Raw genomic sequence first — 18685 nt, 5'->3', positions numbered from 1 at the left:
ACTTTTTCAACTGATAGATGAATTTGGCAATGCACTGATCAATCTGAGCCCCAATCTTCTGATGAAATGGCTCCAGGATGAAACCCTAGCCTCAATAAGCTCCATAAAATCATGGAATGATCCTCATATCCACCATAGACCCCATCTCCTAGCCATGCCCTGATTGGCCCAATGCAACTGATTAGGGTTGACCAGTGGTCAAAACCCTAATCTCAAGGAATATGCTCCAATACTTGATGATGACAAATCATGATGATGATGTATCCTTGCAACCAAGATCAAGACCAATCTCCTTGAGAACCACCAAACCCTAATTCACAGTCCAATCCTCAGATGGCTAATGATCAGTCAATAAAACCCTAGCTTGCACATGACCTCCTATCTTCTGACCAAGACTTGGGAGAATGGCTTGCACAATGTAACCACATGATATGCAATATGCAATGCCTAATGACCTAAAAATGATATGCAATATGATATGCTAGTCCCAAGAGAGGAGGGCAAATTTTGAGGTGTTACAGCGGGCACTGCACTCTTTAAGCCTAAAAATGCAAAAATTTATGTAAATACACATGTCCGCTGTCATACGGTGAACTGACTTTTGTGTTTTGCTTCGGAAAGCAAATGTCGCGGATAGCAAGAGTCGCCACCGGCTTTTCTTTTATCCAATAAGGAAAGGCGGAAAAGAACAGGAAAGACCTTGATTAGATTTTGGGTTCGGGAGGTACATTATACAAAGGGAAGGTGTTAGCACCCTTTGTATCCATGGTTATCCATGGGCTCTCAATTGCTTAATCACTTATGTTTTTCTTGTCCGAAAAAGTGTTTGAGAACCGTTTAGAAAATGTTTTGAAAAGAGAGTTTAACTTTGTCATGATTCTTGTACGAATGTATACAAAGTATTTATCTCGTTTAATTTTGAAAGTTGTTTAGAAAAATATAACTTGGCAATGATTCTAGTATGAATGTATACCAAGTGGTAATTTTCTAATAGATGTTTTGCAAAGTGTGAGGTGTGAAAAGTATTTTAAGTTGTGAGTCAGCATTTAAGAGTTATACCTACCCAAGGTCTTTATGGGTATTTCCTATCCTTATGAAGGTAAAACTGTCCTTACTATTGAGAAGTAAGTAGTCTTGTCCTTTGGATGTAAGGGACATCGTAGGGTCATCGATTGGTCATTGAAGGCAACATTTGTAAGGATACCTTAGCATTCGAAGGGACGATCATCATTTAACCGTAGGCTACAACGACGGGCCATCGAGGGACAAAATCATATATTCGTAGGCAACATCCGAGGGACTATGATTTATCTTATAGTGACATGATGATCTAATCGAAGGGTCTTTGCTAAGTGTATCCCCACATTCACGGGACATGACCGTAATACCGTAAGGCAACAAAGAGAGGGCCAAGATCATATATTCAAAGGCAACATTTGTAATCAATTAGGTAATTAGGATGAATCTCCACAAGGGTACCCCACAAATAAAGTGGAATACCTAGCAAGCTACCTTCTTCGGGAGTATGTGAACCCTCACAAAATTCAGCAAACAAGTCAGAATACCAAATGGGGTGCGATCAATAGTTGCACTGAACAAAGGAATCGTAGCAGTAATAATGTCAGGCAAATAATACATAGTTATGATAGAACATGTCAGATAAGCACAGAACAGAACGGAAAAAAATCAGCGACTGTCATGTTCGCTACTGCCTCGCCTAGCGAAGGCTTGGCGAACACTCGCTACATGTTCGCTTAGCGATGTGCTAGCGAACGGCTGCGAGTTTTGAGTTTAATAACAGTACAATTTCAGCAAGCTCCAAACCCTATGGCATCCATTACAGAAATTACATGTTTAAACATTCAAGACATCCATGCATACTTAAATCCACATGCAAAACCTAAGATACATTTATAAATTCAATCATAATGCCACATGTAAATTGGGAGCATAAAGCGGTAGTGGTAGTGCAAACCTGTTTGCAATTGAATTGCAATGTTGAATTGGCAGATCACTCTTAGGGTTGGTGTCGGATTGAGTTGGGCGGAGGTAACCTTTGTGCAGATGAGTTTCCTTCAGGGTTTCCTTTAGGGTTGTTCTGAATTCTCTTGGTTAGCTTCCAGGGTTTTTCCGGTTGCCTCTGTTAGGGTTTGCTTGTTCCCTCTCTCTCCACCGTCCGTCTCTCTGTCTGTCTCTATTCCCCTTTTTCTGAATGAGGTCTTGGTATTTATAATAGTTTTTGTGACCTAATGGGCTCAGAATGAAGCCCAAAATTTCTGGTATTCGCAAGCTTCGCTAGGCGAGTGGTACAGTGAAGAGTTCGCTAGGCGAAGGATTTTGCTCGCCTAGCGAGCAAGCCAGTTTAAGTCATTTTCTGGATTTGGCCACCTGTGTGCTGGGTCTTTGTTCCTTTAACATTAATGTCTTGAAAATGGATTAGAATGTCTTGAAAAATGCCCTGAACACTTAACGGGCAAATTTGGGGGTATGGCACCCGCAAAAGCCCGCGAAAAAAACGGGGCGGGGCGGGGCAGACACATTTGAGGGTGAGGGCCTAAATCCTTGGCCCGCCCCGCACAAAAATGCGGGAAAAACGGGCATGCCCCGCGGGCCGAGCCCGTTTTGCCACCCCTAATCTTACCCTAGGAGATCAAGATGTGGTTCAAGAACTGGATGATTTTAAGTTCATGAGCTTTTGTACACCGATCACTCTGGATCGAGGATATGATAGCAGGATAGGTAACTACCTATGTGAGTTTATGGTCAAGGAAGACCCTTGCCTTGAATTTGTGTATGTATTACCTTATCTCACATCTTTTCAATGACTTTCTTATAAAAAATGCCTACAACTCTAGTGGATGATAGGAAAGAGCGCTTAGCAAAGAAGAAGGTCGTATGTCAATCGACAGGTAACCCTTAGGGTCTTCTAGGGGGACGAATGACAGTTGAGGGTAAAAGGTTAGGAGAGGACCATTCCATTGGTAATGCTCGTCACCCTAAAATCCAAAATCAAGGGAAAGGTCTCTTGCAAGTGTCGGAGGACAAACGTATAGTGGTTACTGGAGAAGTTAGGGCTGAGGGAAGGTCCTTTCTAACAAAGGATTGATCTCGCCCATATCCCTCTATATGGAGTGATGCCTTGTTATATGCTATCAAGTTTACTAGGATTCACATCCCTTTTCCTAAGGATTTCCCTTTTGATTACAAAGTCCTTCTTGATAAGTCAACCTTTGAGCTGTCAAAGATGGCAAGAAATTACCTACTAAGGGGCCTTCTGATATAATGGGTCACGCGAGAGAAATATACTCAAGTTGTTGATAAATTTAAATCTAAGTTTGCCATGGCTGAGAGGATAATCATTTAACGTCACGATATAGTGAGGACCCTAATAAAGAAGAAAAAGGATTTGAATACCCTACTTAGAGCGGTGGCGGTAGAGGCGCAGAAATATGCCATTTCCACTATGAAAGTAAGGGAATCTCTTGAAGGGGCCCTCAATTCTCTAAATAAACTTTATGAGGAAATGCTTGTACTCAAAGATGACCTGGTGGATACTTCCGAATAATATTTTGAGCAGACGAAGGAACACATAGCCTTCTTCTATCCGAGGTTGGATTTTAGTCAGATGGACTTGTTCAAAGTGGTCAGTGAAAGCCATTTAGTAGATGATGAAGAGGTCATACAAGCTAGGCAGATCTCCTTAATAAATTCTCAAGCGACATAAGATGTTGTTCGCTATGGGAATGCTTTAGAGGATTTTTACTTGGCAATTTTGTACTCCTTTTGTTCCCTGTGACTCTTAATGAAATGATATGTTCGTATACTTTTGATTTATCTTTGTGGATTACTTTGTAACATGGTTTTAACTGTTATTCTAGAGGGTGATGGTTGTCTCCTTGGGATACTAATATCACTCTAAGGGCGGAAAGAATCCCTTCATGGGGGTCTATCATGTATGATCACCTCAAGGGGAGGCAAGGATTCATGTATGAGGATTCAACTTATGTAATCACCTTGAGGGGCGACAAAGACTCATGTATGAGGATCTAACATGTGTGATCGCCTCAAAGGGTGATAAGGATTCATTTGTGGGGATTCAACATGTGTAATCGTCTCAAGGGGCGATAATGACTCTTGTATAAGGATCCAACGTGTGTAATCACCTCGAGGGGCGGAAAATACTCATGTATAATGATCCAACATATATGGTTACCTCACATGGTGGTTTCGATAAGATCTCTTTCGCTCCTTAATTCTCTGCAAATAAAGAAATAATAATCCCAATTCATATAATAATGCGAGGGCCTCATTAAAAACCCTTGTGCCATGTTGGCAACACATGGGAAAAGAGCACACCCCACCAACAAAGGATGTCATGGATTTAAATTTACAAATGGAAGAGATTGTAACTTGCATAAATAAAAATAATAAATGGAACTACGCTAAAAATTATTTGATAATTAATCAATTAAAATTTTGAGCAAATATCTTTACCTTTTCCTTCACGCTTTCCTGAAATGGAGTTATCAGGTTTCCATCTTTGGGAGCTTCTTCTCGCGGGTTGCCCCCCAATTTTACTCATAAAGCATTCACACCAAGGGTCCTAACCTTATTCACCTTCAGACTCTCCATGTAGCACTTCCTGACGATATTCTAACCCCTCATGGATGGCCATGTCTCGCCCATTTGGGAGAAGATATTTCATGCATAGATACAATGTAGATAAATCATCTTCTAGTTGGTTCAATGAGGGCCGCCCTATAATCATGTTATATGAGGAAGGTGCATCAATGACAAGATACCTTATCTGTAATATCCCATATTCCCTTAAATGATCAATTAGTTGTCAGTTGAGACCAATTCAGTTCCTATGTACTCTATCTCTTACCAGTTGAAACAATTTGAGCTCCTATGTGCTCTAAATATTGTCAGTTGGGACAAATAGAGTAACCAATAAAATCTGAAGAGATCAATCCATATTAAAAGATAAGGACCATTATTAATAAGTACAAAAAGAGATATTTTGGTAACATTAATAATTGGTCAATTGGTACTAGGAGACAAAATATCAATTGAGATATTTTACATCACTACTTAATATTATATATATATATATATATATATATATATATATATATATATATATATATATATAATATATATATATATATATATATATATATATATATATATATATATATATATATATATATATATATATATATATATATATATATATATATATATGTGTGTGTGGTGTGTGTGTGTGTGTGTGTGTGTGTGTGTGTGTGTGTGTGTGTATGTGGTGGTAAGGAAAGAGAAAGAGATAAGAATAACAAAAAGAAGAAGTGGATAAGAAACAGAAAGAAACTTATCAGGAAAGAAAAAGAAGAGAAAAATAGAGAAGAATAGACAGGGAGAAAGGAAGAAGAGATGAGGAAGAGGAAGTCTTGGGTGACCTTCATCTACATCATCACTACCAAATTATCTTTAATCTTCATCGTCATCTTAGATTGAGGTGAATTCCTAGGTAGTTTTAGTATGGCTTAGGAAAATGCATGATTTGGGAATTAGGTTTTGTGTGATAACATGTTTTGGTGTGATTTGGATGTTGATACATGTTCTACTTGTGGTTTTATATTATTCATGTTATTAATTCATGATATTGATGATGGTTGAGTGTCATTTGATGGTGTGTTGGTGGTTGTGTTGTTGTTGGATTGATTTTATGTTCATGTTACAAATAAATGGTGAAACTATGATGTGGTTGTTTCTTAGTGTTGGGAAATGATGAAATTCATGGTATTTGATGATTGGGTATGTTAGTACATGATTATAGTTGATGTTGTATGGTTTTGAAGTGATTTGGGTGAAGAGAATGGAGTTTCATCAGTTCTGAATGTTGGAGGTGTTGCTACGCTTGCTTAGCCCAGCCCGGGGGAGCTCAGTGCGCCTTCAATCATTTTTTGGGCAATTTTCCAGCATTGATGGCGCTCAGTGCAGCTGACTGGTTTATGTGTTTTTCCTTATGCATTGTTTGTGACGTAACTTAAGTTTCGTAACTCCGTTTGATGCACGGTCAGATGCATTAGAAATTTATTTTAATGAACTATTAGATAGTGAAGTAAAATCATAATTTAATGCCAATAATTTATAGGGTAGTGATGATAAACTAGTATGTATATTTATGACTTTTTTCCCCGTTTCCACCATAAAATGGGAATGGTAGCTCCAATTGATGCGAGAATGGACATGTTAGGAATATAATGAAGATGATTATGATATAGAGAGATATCTCTATTACCTATTCCACTTAACCTTTCCCTTTAAGTCTAGTGAACTCCCACCATAGGATGATCAGACAGATGTTACTTCAAGACTTGAAAGTGGAATAAGTTAGATTAAGGCGGGTTGAGTGATAACCTTGCCCGTGGACCTTGTCGCATGTTATATAATCTTGTGGAATTTAATGTATGATATGAATTATATGTTAATGTATGATGTATATACATTGATTGATTGTGATACTTGTGTGTATGTATGAATGATTAAAAGCATATGATGACGAGTGAGGAAAATATATGAGAATAACTTGACTAATAACTTAGAAAGATAATCTAGGTTATGGAAATGAGTATACAGTGATGCTTGTACACAACGGTACCTATGTGTGCATCACGGAAAACTGTTTGATGATTAACGAACTAATATGCATTGTATGGAACATATGGGTATATATGAGAATTGGTGAAGATGAACACCGTGAGAATTGGTGAAGATGAACAACTAGTATTTTATGAACACCTTGAGAGTTGGTTTGATAATTAGTGAAGAAACTTTGTTCCAAAAGTCCTATTTGGTTAGGATCCTTGCTCTGAAAGTCCTATTTATTGTTGAGACCTAATCATGTATTCAAATGTGATTGTGCATATACCACTTCAAATGCTTAGGTAAAATAGTAAGTGGGGATGTGGCACAAATGATTCATGCCTCAATTAGGTTTGAGTCCCAACCATGACGAACATGGGGGAAAGATAGACACCAGAGTGGGTTAGAGTCCCATACGGTGAAAGATACTCTAAGTGGGTTAGAGTCCCATACGAGTGACAATCACTTGAACTGGGTTTGAGTCTCATAGAGAGCCTGATATCCACCGCGAAAGTCAAATCATACGAGCATGGCTTAGCGTAAGTCCGCTCGGGGATTGATGTTTCGTGAATCTGAATAATGATTGTTTGAGTTATAAGAACTCAGTGACATGTTTCCATGCATTGAGAATATCCCTCAGACACTTAAGTCTTAATTCAAGTAGAAAACCCTTTAGAGCCGAGTGTACCCATAGGATAGGGGAACTCACTAAGATTATTATCTCACCCCAATATTGTTGCTACTTTTGAGGTGTTGTTTGAATGTTATACGTACAAGAGAAGCTATGCATTAATGTGTCAAGGGATGCTGCTTATTGTGATCTTTCGTTGTGGACTGGTGACAATGAAGATATTGTACATAGTTTATAGATTTTTTTAGGCTTTATTGTATAACATGTTCCATATATGTATTTAGTTTGGACATGTGTATATAATGATGCCATTAGCCTCTTATGTTGTGTCAGTACCAAAAATTAACACTTGTATGATATTATTCTAGATAAATATTATACAGGTTGTTACACTACCTTAATTTGCCTGGAGTTTTCTTCAGCTTCAAAGATGATCTTTAATGTTATATAACCTTTCACATGAATTTGCTCGCCTAAAAAATTCCAGCAACAATCCTTGGAAGGGCTTGAGGTTATCTAAGTCAAGATAGAGCCTCTCAAACGCATCCTAGTAGAGGATGTCTAAAGAACCTAGTTGATAAATCAGGACCCTTTTAATCTCCCAACCGTTGCATCTTACGATTATGACCATGGGACCATCCTTATGTGGGTGGATGCTTGTTGCTTCTTTCATGGAAAAGAAGATTTCAATTTATGAGGCTTCTAATTTTCCTAAATTAGAGTCAATGGGCGAACCTTCAATGGTTAGGATTTAGCGAGCGTACCTTTTGTGGACAAAGCTGGTATTGCCACCTCCGACGAATCCTTCTGCGGTGATGTTAAAAGTATGTTGTACAACTCAATTGTTGCCTTCCTTGCTTGGTTCTTTTTATTTCTTAGATCAAAAACTTCCTGAGGCCTATCTCCCCTAGGAGTTATATCTCATTGGTCTTTGGGTGGAGTTACCTCTTGACATACTTCTTTAGGTGACCTTCTTGGGCCAGGCCTTCTATCTCTTTCTTAAGATGATATCAGTCATTAGTATGGTGACCTTGATGGGCGTCAAGTTCTATGTGGATTTTCCACTATGTCTTAATGTTGTCCTATCCCTGATGGGCGAGGTGCAATAATTCTTTCGCGGCTGCTATGAGCTATTGGTATTAGAGGTACGCTAATTCACATCTTTGGTTGTCTTTTCATCATTACTTTCCTTTCCATTTATATAACATTCCATCTACATAATCACCATAGCCATAGAAGACGTGGGCCTCTGGGCGGGGGATTCATTAAAGTGTCGTGCCCTTAGACCATTTTGAAATGCTCCCACCAACATTTCCAGATTTGGATGGATGACCTTGATGATCGGCTCATTAAAGCAGGCAAGATACTCTCTCATAGATTCGAAAGGACCTTGACGTAGGTTAACGAGGCTGGTGGCAACTATCTTTCTATGCCTTCTTGCTATAAATGGGTGGACTAGTTTCTTCACTAAATCTTGGTAGTAGGTGATGGAGAGTCGAGGCAGGCCAATATACCACCTAAGAGCCGCATCCCTAAAGGTGACAAAGAAGAGCTTTCATTTTAAGGAATCTAGGGCTCCAATGGTTGTCATACGTGTGTTGATGGAGGAGACATGTTCATATGGACCGCTGCACCCATTGAATTTTTCCAATGAAGGTGACTTAAAAATCTCTAAAATGAGTGTTTCCCATATCTCATCTAAGAGATGTTAGGGGATCTAATACCTCAACCTCTTATGTTGGGCCAACCTCCTGTTGACGTTGTTGGATATGAAGGACATTATCCTACAGAGCTTAGTTATAACGATGAAGGTCGTCCATGGCAGCACACTTCTCTGTCATGGTGCTTTCCTCGTTGTCAAACTCCTCGCTGGCCAATGTTGTTATCTTTTTGTTCACCATGATGGTCAGAGAGGATGAATGTGAAATGACAATCCTGGTGAATCTTATAATGGTGGCCCAAGTCAGTTTTATTTGGGGTCCACAATGTGCGTCAATTGTACTTATTAAAAGTACAATATAGGACAATCCTTAGTGATTAATTGGTTGTTAGAGTTTATAGGGTTTGTTAAAGAGTTTATATCATGTAGGGAGGTGAGAAACTTTATTTCTCCAATATTGATGTGAATATGCGATTTCCTCCTTAATCCACTAGATTGAGGTATTTATAGGAACCTTTGGGCTTGGATCATCAGTGCCTATGAAGTAACAACCATCTCTATAAGAACATGGAGGCGAATATTTAATCTTCTATTATTAAGGAGAACATGACTAATCTTCCCTTTGACTTCTTCCATACTGTTGTGGACTAGAGACATGTCATTTCCCACGTTTTAATACCTCAGGTGAGCTATCCCAGAGGTGGGAGACATTTTCAAAAAAGGGGCGCCTCAACTAATAAAAGGGCAATTGATCTAACATGCAGACGAAGGAAAAACGTTAAGGGCGAGGCGTTGCATCTCTTACTTTCCACATTGCCCCTTGTGAGCTCTTTAAAAATATACTAATACAAATAGAAATACAAGTATTTGAAAGGTATGAACCTACTTTAAAGCTAAGGAACGACTATCCCAAAAGACACTAATGAACATAAAATCCATACAAATCTTTTTTGACAGAATTAACTTTAAGGTCTAACGCAAACTCAAAACATTTAAGGATAGTCATAAGAAAACTGCGATTATCGATAATCTTAACTTCTCCGTTGAAGATGGTGTCATCCACATATTTGAGTAAATTAACATTAGATATTCCTTTTATCTCAAATTAAGTGACTTTTTATTATTTTTTATACAAACGATTTATTTATTTATTTAAATAATAATGCAATACTTATTATTTTAAAAAGTATATAAAACAAAAATAATAATATAAAAAGTATAAATACAATAAATTATTATTTTAAAAAGTATATAAAACAAAAAAAAATATATAAAAAGTATAAATACAATAAATTATTATTTAAAAAAATATATAAAACAAAAAAAATACCTAAACATCTAGAATACCATTTATATCTTTTTGATATAAATTATAAAAAAATTGTTAATAATGTCAATAGAAAAAGAGAAATAATAATAAATAAATAAAACAAATTCTTTACATTTAAAGCACGCATGTTTTTTTTAGTTATTGAAGGATTAAAGTATACTTTTATTAATAAAAAACCAATTTGTTTTACCTTAAAACCATGGGAAAATCAATACTTTCCGATTAAGTAAAGAATGTGATAGAAAGAAAGTATGAAACGCAAGTTTTCAGATACATACATACTCAAACCATAGCGGTTTTCATTACCAATCACAATGCATCATTAATCTTCATCTCTATATATACTTCTAACCAAAATCATAGTAATAACATTTCATATTCATATCGATTTTCTTTGCACTCAAATTTCTCTCTGGATCGAAATATCCATGGCAACCTCATCTTCTCTCACAAACAACCAAGGTATCTCAACATTTTCATCGTTAATTTTCTGAGTTGATATTGATTTTTGTTAACGTGTTAATTTGCAGATGAAAATGTTCTGCAAAAACACGTTGCATTCTTCGATCGAAACCATGACGGTATCGTTTATCCATGGGAAACATTCCAAGGTTAGGTTTTTTTTCTCTTCTAATTATCAATTTCTGTTAACAATCTTAACCCTAATTATTCAGTTTTATCATTTTTTATTTAGAATAATTCATGAATGATTTTTCAAATTTGCAGGATTTCGAGCAATAGGTTGTGGAATTTTGTTATCGTCAGTTGCTTGTATTTTCATAAATTTGGGTCTCAGCCAGAAAACTCGTCCGGTATGTCTTTTCTTATATTTTTATTTTTACTGAAATTATGCTATCATTGCGATTGTGACACGTGGCAAGTATATTTTTTTATTTTAATATATTATGTGAGAATATCTCAATTAAAATAAAAATGATTATTTATTATCATATCCTTTTAATACATTAGAAAAGTAGAATAAAGGTATAAAGTTAAAGCACATACAAGTGCTGGCAGAGAAGGACCCATGACATTATTAGGATTTGATTAATCTGCCGACATATAATAAATAAAAATTGAATTTGATATTAGAAATTTAATACATAAAGTACACAATGTCTTTTAAAAAGAGAATATAATAAAGTTAGGTCAAATATTGAATAAAAAAAACAAAAAAGGTGAGTCAAAATAGATTTAAATGGAATTAATATATAATTAAATTAAAACATTTCACTTTTTCAAAAATAATACAATACTAACTCAAAATTTATTTATTTTTTAATTCAAAAAAATAAATCATAAAGGTTGAAGAGAAAAGAGATAATGAGTTGGAAAAAACACATTCTGTCTGTTCTTTTTTTTCTTCCTATCACTCAAAGTGGTTGTTGGATAACGACATTGACATGGTTGTCAATTCAATTGAGATAAGAATTCAAGGTCAAGAAAAAGAATGCTTGAAAATGAAAATGAAAATTACTACTACTAATTTGAATTAATCAACTTTAATTTTTATGATTATGTAGGGAAAATTTCCTTCTATATTTCTACCAATAGAAATTAAAAATATTGAGAAAGCAAAACATGGAAGTGACTCTGGTGTGTATGATAGCCAAGGAAGGTAATATTATTATTTTATATATAAATTTTAAATAATTTTTTTTAGTGTTTTTCTTTTCACTAAACATTACAACTCTTAATTTTATATTTTTGAACTCTATTTTTTTTAGGTTTGTTCCTTCAAAATTTGAAGAGATTTTCATCAAGCATGCAAAAAAGAATCCAGATGCTTTAACATCTGATGAATTGATGGGGTTGTTAAAGTCAAATAGAGAGCCTAAGGATTACAAAGGATGGTAAAAAAATATTATCATATAATTTGATTATTTATTGTTGAATATATTATACTAAATGTATAATAAATTGTTGCAATATTTTGATGTTCAGGTTTGCTAGCTACACAGAATGGAAAATTTTATATGTTCTTTGCAAAGATAAGAATGGTTTGCTTCACAAGGAAACAGTTCGTGCTGTTTATGATGGAAGCTTGTTTGAACAAATGGAAAAGGAACATTCAGAAAAGAAAAACAAATAAATATTTACTAGTTATGTTGTGATATTAGGAGTTTCTCTGTGAATTTCTATTTGTGTTTCTTCAAGTAGTTTCAATAATATATATTGTTATCGGTTTTTGTGTAAGCGTAGGTGTGGATCTTAAGGAACGAGGTTTAAGTTATATCTATTATATTTTAGATTAGAATATATGTGATTTTGTCATGTATATGTCACATTTTTAAATTTATTTGATTTATCAAAATATCACATTGTAGATATGACGTCGAATTCATATATCTATTTATTTTGAATTGAATGTGAAATTTTCATTTCATTTTATCTATTATTTACAAAATTTAAATAAAAGAATTTGATGTCAACCCTCTCAATTCATGAAAAAAAATATAATGAAATTTGATTATATACTAATTCATTCAATATTGTTGGTCATTTCTAGCTTCCTTCCTTCATATTTCTTTGCCCTAATCGAAGATAAGACTTCATTAGCGCACATATTCTCCAATAATTCATTTGCAACAAACTTAACAAGTTTTTTAGAAAAGGTGTTGAGGTGAGTTTAGAGGCAGTTCTCATATAAATGATTGAATTTGATAGATAGGCTCAACTAAGGTTATTTGATGTTTTGTACAAATGATTTGATTATTATTTTTGGAGAGGGTATTGAAATGGTGTTTAGATTTTTGGTTACGCGAATTAAAAAATGAAATTGGATTTGTGAATGGTTTTTCTAGTTAAGTGAAAACAAAAAACTAGAACTCCATAGATGGAGAGGAAGAAGAATGAATCTAATGTGTGTTCCACAAATCTGAATATTACAATGTAGGATCCAATCTTACCTAGATAAGCAATAAGTTAGTAAGCAAGTAAGAACTTATAACTAATTTATTAAGTTAGTTGCAACAGTTACAAGGTAGATGAGTTAGTTATAGACTACTCCTAAGTGGATATCTATACTACTTAACTATTTTTTTTTACAAGAAATGATATTTCTACGCTACTCTCTTACACCTCGACCCAAAACAATATCTTTTTAATTTTTATCATTAAATTCTCTCTCCTACTACAGCTACCTACATGTATCTTTTTTTTTATATTTTAATAGATATAAATGTATTTAAAATATTATAGTAATAAATATTTTTTTATAAAAATATAAAAAACTATTATTATTATTTTTAAAATTAATATGATTAATCAATTTTATATTTTTATTAACCAATATTTTATATTTTATTAACCAACTTTGTTTTATAATAAAAAAATATTTTTAATATCTGAATATTTATTAACCAATTTCATCGCTCCATTAACCAACTTATTACATTTTATTAACCAATTTTATTTTACACAAAATCATTTTAAATAGTTGTGTGTTTATTAACCAGATTCAGCACTTCATTAATCAATTTTTTTTTTATCTTATTAACCAACTTTGTTTCCCCATTTAAAATTACTGTTCATGAATACTATTCACAAAATACTGTTCATGGTACTGTTCATAACAATGTTCATAAAATATATTATTCACAAAATACTGTTCATGGTATTGTTCATAAAATATATTTTTTTATTAAAAAAACACTGTTCACCTTGGTGTATAAAATGGGTGTAAGAATGACATTGCTGTTTTTTTTATGTTGTCACAATTAATATCCTTATTCATATTGGAGTTGTAGCGGTGTATTCGTCGCTATATGATTTATTGATTAAACCATAAGCAAAGTATACAAAGAAATCGAGTCGCCACCACACTTTTATTTATCCAAAGGACTGGCTAAAAAGCGAACAAAAGCCTAAGAAGTTTTACACATAGAAAACTAATTAAAAGATCAGAGAATTTGGGTAAGGGGTAAATTACGCAATGGGAAGGTGTTAGGCACCCATCACGTCCTAGGTACTCCTAGGGAGCCCTTTTCACACTTGTTGTATAAGAAAAAGTTTATTTGTTTATGACATATTGTGCAAACATGAATGGGAAGATGAGAAAAGAATATACATTTTATTATTTTTGTGTTTGAACGGATGAACCCGTTGCCTACGTACCTTCCATCAAAGGTAAGGATCAAAACGCCGTAGTTCGGCTAAAAGATTTCCAAAAATTAGTGAATTCATTTTAAAACACAAGCACTAAGGCTTTTCATTACCAATGGGAGAAAACTCAACCTGAATCAACAATCCACCATGTGAGGACGGCTTCAACATACTAGTGAGGGGTTAACCCTATAATAAGTATGGAAGACTTACAATCAACTCACTAAGGATAAGGTAAGATTTACATCAACCACTATGGTAATTGAAACCTATGGCTAATGCATGAAAGCATATTAACAATGGACAAAGCCAAAAACAATTGAATGGGTGAAGTTAATTGATTATGAGTATTCACAAAATATGGTCAAAGTATGATTAAGATTCAATTCAAAGAAGTGTTATGAAATGGAGTTTGAAAAGTCAAGGACTTAGAGTCCAGGTTTCTAATTTGAAAAGACATGAGAATGTTTGCACAACATGTATTTACAAGTTTTAAAATCAACAAGTGAAAAGGGATTTTGAAACGAAAAGGATGTGGATGAAGGAGTGTAAAACTTCCTAGAAGTTCACCTCTTGAAATCATATAGAAGATGATTCAAGTGTGTCCTTTGGAATGAAGCAACAAAGCAAGCAAGCAAAAGCAAGGTGATACCGGATGTCATCAATGGACTTATACCAATCTCACAAACAAAAGCGGATATCGGATACCAATAAATGGATTTACACCAATCTCCTAAAACAAAACAATGATGTTGGATGCCAATAAATGGACTTATTCCAATCTCACACACAAAAGTGGATACCGGATACCAATAAATGGATTTACACCAATCTCCTAAGAATCAAGACATGGATGTCAGATGCCAATCTATCTGGACTTATACCAACCTCCAAAGGATGATCATAGGAGTACAAATGCCAACAACATGGTCTTACAATTGCATCCTCACATACAACAAACAAATAAAAAGATGGATGTCAGATGCCAATCTATCTGGACTTACTCTAATCTCCAACAGATGATCATGGGAGTACAAATGCCAACAACATGGTCTTATAATTGCATCCTCACATACAACAATCAAACAGAAGCACTAAACAAAGAGGACATGAGTGGCCAATGAAATGGTCTTACACTCAATCCCTTCCAAATCATAGGAACAGAGGCCAAAGAATGGACTTATAGCTAGTTCCTCAATGGGCAAACTCAAACAAATCACAAAGATATGAAATGATGATCATGCAATAATGAACAATTAATGATGATAAATGCACAAAGGTATGCAAGCAAACATGTACAGATGAAGCAATCAATCAATCAAACAAGTCATTTAGCACCCACTATAACCAAGCAATTAGGCTCAAGCAAGGGTTAGACTTTAAAGTCAACTGGAATGGGGTAAATGGTGCTCTTAACCTTAACATTGAGAGTTAAGGTGAAGCAGATGAAAGGATATGAGGGGTGTGCCTCATTGCTCTTATCCCTGGTTAGGGAGAGCATTCAATATCAGAAGGTGTGGGAGTTCAGAAAGTTGGAACTCTCTCCACAAGTTAATGACTCGATAGATCTTGGGTTTTTACTCACTATGCATCAACACATGTGGTGTGAGCAAGGTGAGTGACACACAGAATAGTAGGAGATGGACTACACATCTCTTTTGTCTACCAATTGCCTTATTAAAAGGACTTTTCCTGCTTGGGGACAAAGATAAACATTGACAAACATTGCCTCTTAAGGAGGACTTCAGACAGGTGCCTGGCTAAGTAACAAGCCAGGTCTTCCAGACTACATGGAGAAGAGATGGTATACCTCAATGCTTAAGCTATCAAGCAAAGCAAAAGCAAGTTCACAAAGGAACTATAGCAACTAAAGTACCTGAAATCAATCAAATATAATCAGTACACCAATCACAAAGTCAAAACAGATAAGATAAGAGCCAACAGTCAACACAATCAATCACATGTGCAAAGCACAAACTCAAATCAAATGAACTAGAGGCATCCTACAAAACAAATCAAGTTAGTCCATACAGTCAAATAAACCAAACTCAATCAACTTGAATTAATCTCCTTAAAGCAATTACTTCTTCAACCTGAAAATCAAACTCAAACATGAGAAGTAAACCCTTAGGCCAAAGCCTAGGGTCAAAGGAGGAGAAATAGACCAAAACAGAACATGAAAGTTGACCAAATTCAAGATTAATCAAATAAGAACAAATTACAATTGGTCTCATATCAAAACTATGCACCAAATCTATTTCACAAACAAAACATGTCAAACTAGGCAAGTTGGAATCACATTGGAGCAAACAGAATGAACCACTTCAAATCAAATCAAACATGGCTCAATAAATTCCAAGAAAGATCATGCTTAAACAGAACACATTCAATGAGCAACACACCAAAAATCATGGCATTTGGATAAAGGGAAGCAAGTCAATTAAAATCCCTAAGTCAAGGTATGCAAAAACAAGCTCATACAAGGCACCAAATCATGCATCAACTTCAAGCAAACATAAAACAGAAACCAAACATGATAAATGAATGAAACCAAAGCCATGGCAAACTTCAAGATGTCTATAATACACATGCCAAATTTCAAGTCCATCCAATAAACACCAAGGATTTCACAAATCATATGATATCATGACTCACAAAAAGTTCACAATTGGTCAAACAGGGGAGAAATTCTCAAACAAATTGAAAATGCATTCCAAAATTCTACAAAAAATCATGCTCAAAGTAGACATCCAAAAGTATCATCATGAAAAAATTAAGAGCAATTGGAATATGAATGGCATGGAAAATAAAATCAAGAAGATAGACAAGAAATGGTGTGACACATATTGTCACACCTAGATTGATCACATCAGATCTCACAATCCAGAAATGCAAAAATAGCAAACTATATACCAAAATGACCAGGAAGGAGTCTAGATTACACATGTAAAATTTCAAGAATTTTGGATCAACCATCATGATTTCACAAGTGAAATGGCAAGCTATATGCAAGAAATGACATGTGAGAACAAACCCTAGGCAATTATTTTTTTTAACCGTGCACAAATTCATTAAAAATCAACAAAAAATATAAGACATGATAAGGAATAAGGTGAAAAAAGTCTCATGTGATTTGGACTATTATTGAGAGAGTTATGATTTTTTGAATGTGGAAGAAAAATAAAAAAAAGTGATGGCAAGGCATGTTAACATGATATGCATGAAGTGGAAATAATATGCTAGGCAATATGAAGGAATGCTCAGGACCAGGCTCGAACCGGCGAGCAATTCTAATATGGCGCCCACTTAATGAAACGCGTCGTTTCATTAAGTGAGGTGGCGCACGGCAATTGGCTACATGGCGAACAAACAACGAAATCACATGCAAACATGGCTTAGGCGGATCAAAGGAAGTTCTGGAAATAAAACTTGAGCATTCAACGCGTGTTCATCATGTTCATCATCACCAAGAACAAAACATTCCAGAAATGCATAAAAATTATATCACTCGAATCATCTCATCATGCACAACACTAATCCAGCTTCAATTTGTTCTAATTTTACTCATATCAAAAGGATCGATCAAAACAAGTTTCAACATCCAGATTTCAAATTAGCATAACTTCCTTAATATCTAATGAAATTAAGAGATCTAAATTGCAGAATGATCTACATGCTAAGATCTACAAGAACCACATGATAATTGCAAGAAATGGAGTGGTCGAATTCCAACCTTAATGATGATGCAGATCTTGATTCGTGCTCCTTAAGGCTTCAATTGTGAAAACAGATGCTTAATGATGCTAAGGAAGATGAATGAGTGATGTACTTTAGCTCAACAATGCTCAGATTCGAAGAAATCTCCAAATGCCATGAACATGCTCAAGCTCCAACAGTTCCAATTCTTCAAGAATCCTCCAATGTTTGCTTCAACAGATCTTCAATACTTCCTGCAGATGATAATTAACACAAGAACAAGCAAAAGGAATGGTGAAATTTGATGAACAAAGTGAAAAAAAAGTTTGAGAAAATTTGAGAGAATTTGAGTGAATTTGAGTTTGGATCTGAAATTGTGAATTGTTTTTGCAGAATTCTGTTATGATTAACACTTTATACTTCCTGTTAATCCAGTTTGTTAAACATGATTAGCAAAATGTAAATGGATTAAGTGAAATAAGCATGTTATGCCAAAATGTCAAAACCACCCTTATGATCATGTGCCAATAGAACAGTGCGAAATTCAATTGCAGCAAGTCCAAAATTCAGTTTTAAGGCCATTGCAATTGGTTTGGAGTGAAAATTGTGCATACTT

The 18685-nt window shown here is 34.8% G+C and overlaps 1 protein-coding gene across 1 annotated transcript; it reads left to right on the top strand.

The window, feature by feature from the left end:
• Positions 1-10487: 10487 nt before the first annotated feature.
• LOC127098303 (probable peroxygenase 4) lies at positions 10488-12599 on the top strand. Its single transcript, XM_051036863.1, has 6 exons — positions 10488-10731; positions 10800-10880; positions 10996-11081; positions 11793-11887; positions 11997-12122; positions 12214-12599. Exons 1-6 carry the CDS (start codon positions 10698-10700, stop codon positions 12359-12361), a joined length of 570 nt encoding a protein of 189 aa, XP_050892820.1. The 5' UTR covers positions 10488-10697; the 3' UTR covers positions 12362-12599.
• Positions 12600-18685: the final 6086 nt, after the last annotated feature.

Source organism: Lathyrus oleraceus, chromosome 6 (genome assembly GCF_024323335.1).
Source record: "Lathyrus oleraceus cultivar Zhongwan6 chromosome 6, CAAS_Psat_ZW6_1.0, whole genome shotgun sequence".
Taxonomy (NCBI): Eukaryota; Viridiplantae; Streptophyta; class Magnoliopsida; order Fabales; family Fabaceae; genus Lathyrus; species Lathyrus oleraceus.
This window is presented reverse-complemented; position numbering and strand designations above follow the sequence as displayed.